The following is a 6,497-nucleotide window of genomic DNA, read 5'->3' on the forward strand; positions in this document are numbered from 1 at the left end:
CCATACCTGAGTCCCCTCCCATCCCTGGGACCCCCCCATTCCCTTGGACACCCATACCTGGGTCCCCAAACCCACCAAATCCCCCACTCGTGGGAACCCCATGTCCCACTGTGTCCCACCCAGCCTTGTCCCCATCCCGTTCCCAACCTGCCCACAGTCTGTCCCCACAGCCACATCCCCATGATCCTGTGCTTGTGGCCACCCTGTCCCCACCAGGAGCCACCAACACATGAGGACAAGACCTGACCTCACTTCATTCCCCTTCATCCAAAGAGCCACCCCGTAGGGGACAGCCACCCCCGGCAGTGAGTGACAGCCAGTACACATGGCTGGGGACACCGGGATGGCCGGGAAGGTGGCGCTGCTCCTGTGGGGTGAGTGCCCCAGGCATGGGCCTGACACCCCAGGGATAGGGAGGGGAGGGGGCACAGGGGGGCTGTGGGGTCCCCAGAGGTCCCCAAGGCCATCAGAACCAGCGCATGAGGTGACTGGGGTTGTGGGGTGGCTTTGGGGACAGGGGAAGGGAGACAGGAATGTGGGGACAATAACAGGGGGTCAGGGATTTGGGGAGGCAATATGGGGCAGGTGGGGGTGACCTGTGCCAGCATGGGGTGGCTGTGACATCCCCAGTTCAGGGGTGCCCACAGTGTCCCCATGTCCTGCCAGAGCAAGGGGTGGCCGCAGTGTCCCTGTCCCCAAGGGGTCCATGTCACACAATGACACTTTGGGCACATCCCCCACGCCCCCTATCCCTGTGCCTCTGTCCCCATGGTGGCACCCCCACCCAGCCCTGTCCTTTCTCCCTTCCAGCCCAGACCCTCGGCCTCGCTGGTGAGTCCTCGGGGGATGCCATGGCCCCACCCCACTGTCCCCAGCCCCACGCTGGCCCTGGCAGGCTGGTGTCCCCTGTCACCCACAGGTGCCCAGACCACCCAGCTCCTGGTGGAGCCCCCCTGGAGGCCGGCGGTGCTGTGGGACCGGGTGACCCTGACCTGCCAGGGCTCGGGGACCGCTGGTGCCACCACCTGGTACAAGGACGGGCAGCGCTGGGGGCAGCAGGGACGTGACCACCTCATTGTCACCGAAGGTGGCACCTACACGTGTGACAGACCTGGCACCGGGCACAGCCCTACGGTGACAGTCTTACATGATGAGGGGGGTTTGGCTGTCCCCAGCCTGGCTCCTATGGGGACCCCAAGGGCTCTGGGTGGGCTCTGCTCCATGGGTCACCTCCTGTGTGACCAGAGCCCGTCCTCTGCTCTGGGGACATCCCAGACCATCCCTGTGCAAGGAGACTTCTCTCTCACAATGGGCGGCTCCTGGTGCCTCCTGGTGCCATCATGACCCTCCTGATGGCCCTGGTGTGACAGGACCCCTCTGTCCCCCAGACCGGCTGGTGCTGCAGGTGCCAGCACGGGCGCTGCTGGAGGGGGACACGGTGACACTGCACTGCCGGAGCTGGCAGAACAAACCACTCACAGATGTGTACTTCTACCATGATGGGAAGAAACTGGAGGGGCTCCATGATGGGACTGAGCTCTCCCTGTCCTCCCTGCAGCTGCACCACAGTGGCCGCTACCACTGCACGGGCCGGGTGGTGTCACAGTGGAGAGAGTCAGAGCAGGTGACAGTGACAGTGCACAGTGAGTGCAGGGATGGGGACAGGGAAGCCCGCCATCCTCTGAGGGTTTCCCCAGCACTGCCTGAATCCTTCATCCCTCCCTTTACTCCTCCCTGGGTCACCCCAAATTTCCCAAGTCCCTCTTGGTTTCCCCCATGACTGCCCAGTTCCCCCTGCACATCCCTCATCCCTCTCTTTGTCCTCCCCGGCCCTCCCTGGATTCCCCACCCCTTCCAAGGTCCCTGCTCCACCCTCTGGTCTCTGTGCCTTCCCTGGGTCCTCCCGCCCATCTCTAAACCCCAAATCATTCCCTGAGGCTCCTCAGTCTCTCGTCTGGTTCCCCATCCCTGCCTGGCTCTCTCCCCCTTTCCATGGGGTCTTGCCATTGTCCCCAGGTCCCAACGTGCCTCCCAGGGTCCCCTGCTGCTCACTGGGATCCTCTCTGCTCCCCTCCAATCCCCCTCTTTCCCCTCCCGTGTTTCCTACCTCCCCTGGGTCCCCAATGCCTCCTGTGTCCCCCCATAGTGGTTCTGCTCTTGGGGGTGTCCCTGTCAGAACAGCCCCCCCCTGTCCTTCTCCTGGCACAAGCAGGGCTCATGGGCACCTCTGGGCTCCTGCCCCCTGCCTGGAGCTGCACCATATTGGGGACAATGACAGCGGCCAGTACCGGTGCCAGGTCAGTGACGGGGACAGCGTGGCGAGAGTGACCCCATGAATATCACTGTCCTGGGTGAGCAGGACCTTTGGGCTGGAGATGACCCCACCCACGGCACTCCCATCCCACCTTTCTTTGTGCCAGCCCTGTCTCTGTCCCCACAGTTCCCGTGGCCAATGCCACCATCACCCCTGGTCCCCTGGCACACCAGGTGCGTGCAGGTGACCCTGTGACCCTGCACTGCTCTGTGCAGGTGGGCTCAGCCCCTGTCACCTTCACCTGGCTGCACAACAGGCAGGAGGTGGCCCAGGGTCCCCTCCTGGAGCTCAGGGACTTCGATGTGGGACATGTGGGCACCTACCAGTGCGTGGCCACCAACCAGCTAGGACAGGACGGGCACCGCATGTTCCGGGCACTCAGCCCAGAGCTGGCCCTGGGAGTGACACCCTGGGTCACAGGTGGGGTCACACGGGGTCACCAGGGTTTTCAGGACCCCCGGACTTCCAGGTGACCCCAATGTGTCCCCTCTGTCCCCAGCAGTGGCTGTGAATGTCGGCAGGACCCTCCTGTTCCTGCTCCTGCTCCTGGCTGTCATCTGGGGCTGTCACTGGTGGCACCACCGGGGTGGGTGACAATGGGGGGGGATGGGGGTCCTGGAGTGAGGGGAAGCCCCAGAGTGGGGGCAGATATTGGCAGCACCCAGGGCCCCTGAGCTGGGGGACACTGAGCCTGCAGTGACCTCGGCTGGGGATCCTGGGGGATGTGGGAGCAATTTGGAGGGTCTTGGTTGGGCTCCAGGGTCATTGCTGGGTGGGCTTTGTGGCACATTGGGGTGGCACTGGGAGCTCATGAAGGATTTGGGGAGCTCCTGGATGTCTGTGCAGGGATGTTGGGGGATCTTTCTGGCGTCCTGGGGGAGTTTTGGGGTGCTCCTCCCTGCTAGGCTTGGGGTTCTGGGGGCTCAGAGGGTTGCAGACACCGGGGGTGTTGCGGGCCCTGTGGTGGTGCAGAAGTTCCAGAGGGTTCAGGGGCGCTCAGAGTGTCTGGGGAGAATCAGGGATCTGGTGGGAATCAGGGCTGCAGTGGGGATTTGGGGGACCCCTGGGTGGTTGGAGCTGCAAGGTCCCAGGAAGGTTCAGGGGTCCCGGTGTCCCCTCGGTCACCCCCTCCCCTTTCCCTTGCAGAACCCAGGAAGCTCCAGGACAGGTGAGTCGGGGCTTGGGCTGGGACTCCCCTTTTCCCTTCCCCAGACTACTGAGACCCCCCCTTATCCCCACAGGACCCCCCACTGGAGGAGAGGGCTGTGCTCAACACCCACATCATGGGCACCGAGTGGGCAGAGGGAGAATTCGGGGGGGACAGGGACACGTCACCCACGGGTGTCACCCCCCCCCCACCCCGGTCCCCACAACCGGAGTCACTCTCACAGCCCCTACAGGTGTCCCCCAGCCCTGCCCCACCTTGGGATCCACAAGTGACCAACGCGGAGCTGTCGGGACCCCACAAGGGACAGCGGGACCCCTGTGACTACGAGAGCGTGCTGTGACACTGGGGGCACTGGGGGCACTGGGGGTCCCTTCCCCAGGGCACTCCCCATGTGTTCCCCCCCAGATCCTGCGTTCCCATACTCAGGGGTTGCCCACAAGTGGGGGGCTCCCATGTGGGGCTGCCCAGAGCTCCTCGTTCCAGTGCTCCCAGTACCCCCAGGGCTCCCCATTCCCTCCCCCAGTGCCAGGGGGCACAGCACCCCTGTCCCTCTTATTGGACCCAAAATGCAGCTTTGTGATTATACTGGGAGAAATGGTTTTTGTTTGTTCAGCTCTGCCTGACGAGCTCGGGATTGAGGAGGGTCCCAGTCAGGTTGTTGAGCAGATCCTTGTGGGATTCGCAGGACTTTTGGGGCTCCCTCAGTCCATTGGGGACAGGAACAAAATGATCAATTGGGGCATTTCCGAACTGGTTCCCTCACCCCTGCCCTGCAGCGGGGAAGGAGCTGCCGCTCCCTGTTTGTCCCCTCTCGGGGTGACACAGATCAAGGGCTCGGGCACCTGTGGCGGTGCCGCCACGTCACCTCGGGCACCGATCCGGCAGCTGCCGAGCCCCTCGGGCCCACCCCAGCTCAACCCATCCCCGCCTGGTGCCCAAACCCTGCACCCGGCGCTCCCCGAGCGGCGTCTGAGCCCTGGAGCTGCTGCGGAGCCCCGGCCGGGGGCACTGGGAGGGTGGAGGGGACCGGGACCCCGGGGAGGAGCCCCCGGCGCTGCGGGAGCGGAGTCCCGGCCTCGGGTCACTGTCGCCGGTCGCGGCTGCCATCGCACTGCGGGAGCCGGGACTGTCCCGGGCTGCGGGGACCGACGGTGTCGCTGTGTCCTAAGGGGGGATTTTGGGGTCTCACCCCGTCCTTTCCGGGACCCCCCGATCCCCCATCCCCCCGCGCCTCCGGGGCTGTTGGGGACGTTGGGGACAGCGCCGCTCGCGCCAGGGGCCGTTGGGGCCATCTCGCGACAGCCGCTGCCGCTGCCCACGGCCGGGCCTGGCAGCAATTGCGACATCCGCATCCGCCAATCGCGACACGCGACAGCCGCCCCTGCCCGGGATCCGCCTCCCTCCATGCCGGGGACACCCCGGGGTCCCGGGTCCCCCAAAACCCTCCTGGGGACACCTCGGGCCCCCCTGACCCCCCCGGTCCCTCCCGGGCTCAGCGGAGGCTCCGCAGAAGCTTCGGGGCTCGGAGCCCGCCCGGGGAGCGCCGGGTGCGGGGTCGGGCACCGAGGGGGCACCCGGAGGGGAACCGGGCAGGGCTGGGGAGGGGGGATCCGGGCACCGGAAGGATTTTGGGAGGATCTGGGGAGATTTTAGGGTGATTTGGGGGATATGGAGGGCATTTTGAGGTGATTTAGGATTATTTTGGGGGCCATTTGGGGGATTAGGAGGGGTTTTGGAGTGATTTTAAGGTATTTTGAGGGTGATTCAGAGGTGATTTTTGGGAAGTCTGGTGAGATTTGGGGTGATATTTGGGCAGATTTTGGAGACTTTGTGGTGATTTGGGGGATTTAGAGGATATTTGGATATTTTGTGCAGAATTTGGAGGATGTTGGGGTGATTTGGAGGATTTTGGGGCAATTTGGGTTGTAGGCATTTTGAGGAGTTTGGGGGTGATTTTGGGTTGATTTTGGTGGATTTTCATGGGATTTTTATGGTATTTTGGGGGGGATTTTTACGGGATATTTTCGTGGGATTTTGGGAGAATTTGGGGGGGATTTTGGGGTCTCACCCCATCCTTTCCCACAGCCCGAGGGCCGCTCCAGCCCCATTGTGCTGCTCCATGATGTCACCAATGTCACCACCGCCCCCAGAGCGCTGCCCTCGCTCTGGGACAAACCCAAAAGTATCCGAGTCATCACCAGGGACCTGATCCAGGAGCTCATGTGAGGCTCCCAAAATCCAACATTTTCCCCCAATCATTTGCTATTTCCCCCCTCCCCCGCCAAAATCTAGGATTTTTTGCCCCAAAATTCGTGATTCTTTCACTGAAAATTCAGAATATTTTGCCCCAAAATTTAGGAATTTTTTGCCCAAAATTCAGGATTTTTTCATTGAAAAGTCAGGGGTTTTTTTTCCTCCAAAATTCAGGATATTAAAAAAAAAACCCGGATTTTTTTGGCTGAAAATCTGGTGGTTTTTCCCCCCAAAATCTGGGATATTTTTCCCCTGTCAGTGATCTTGGCCCATGTCCCTCAGAATTCCCAGGGATCGACCCCTGGCCTCGCTCATCATCGGCACCGATGAATTCCAGCGGATCCAGGAGGAGGCTCAGCCTCCGCGACAGCTCGCGGATCGGCTGCGGATCCTCAAATCCCACCAGGACGCGGCTTTTGAGGGCATCTCCTGATTCCCTGAGCCCCAATTTCCCAATCCCAAATTTCCTGATCCCTCTTTTCCTGATCCCAAATTTCCCAATCCCACTTTTCCTGATCTTGATTTTCCTGATCCCGCTATTCCTGGTCCCGAATTTCCTGAGCCCGATTTTCCCTATCCCAAATTTCCCAATCTCGATCTTCCCAATCCCAAATTTTCTGATCCTGCTTTTCCCGACCCCACTTTCCCTGATGGCACTTTTCTGATCCCAACTTTCTCCCAATCCCTATTTTCCCAATCCCACTTTCCCTGATCCTGATTTTCTGGATCCCGTTGTTCCTGATCCTGATTTTACTGATCCAG

The 6,497-nt window shown here is 61.7% G+C and overlaps 1 protein-coding gene across 1 annotated transcript; it reads left to right on the forward strand.

The window, feature by feature from the left end:
- The first annotated feature begins 343 nt into the window (after positions 1–343).
- Positions 344–6,168, forward strand: LOC129133535 (Fc receptor-like protein 4). The gene is given in 13 exon segments (XM_077191916.1): positions 344–374; positions 811–831; positions 920–1,159; positions 1,389–1,636; positions 2,177–2,236; positions 2,238–2,319; positions 2,322–2,351; positions 2,441–2,734; positions 2,814–2,900; positions 3,461–3,482; positions 3,726–3,813; positions 5,568–5,704; positions 6,018–6,168. Coding segments are annotated over 13 exon segments (1,491 nt in total).
- Positions 6,169–6,497: the final 329 nt, after the last annotated feature.

The sequence above is a fragment of the Agelaius phoeniceus genome, chromosome 31, assembly GCF_051311805.1.
Source record: "Agelaius phoeniceus isolate bAgePho1 chromosome 31, bAgePho1.hap1, whole genome shotgun sequence".
NCBI classification, from domain to species: domain Eukaryota; kingdom Metazoa; phylum Chordata; class Aves; order Passeriformes; family Icteridae; genus Agelaius; species Agelaius phoeniceus.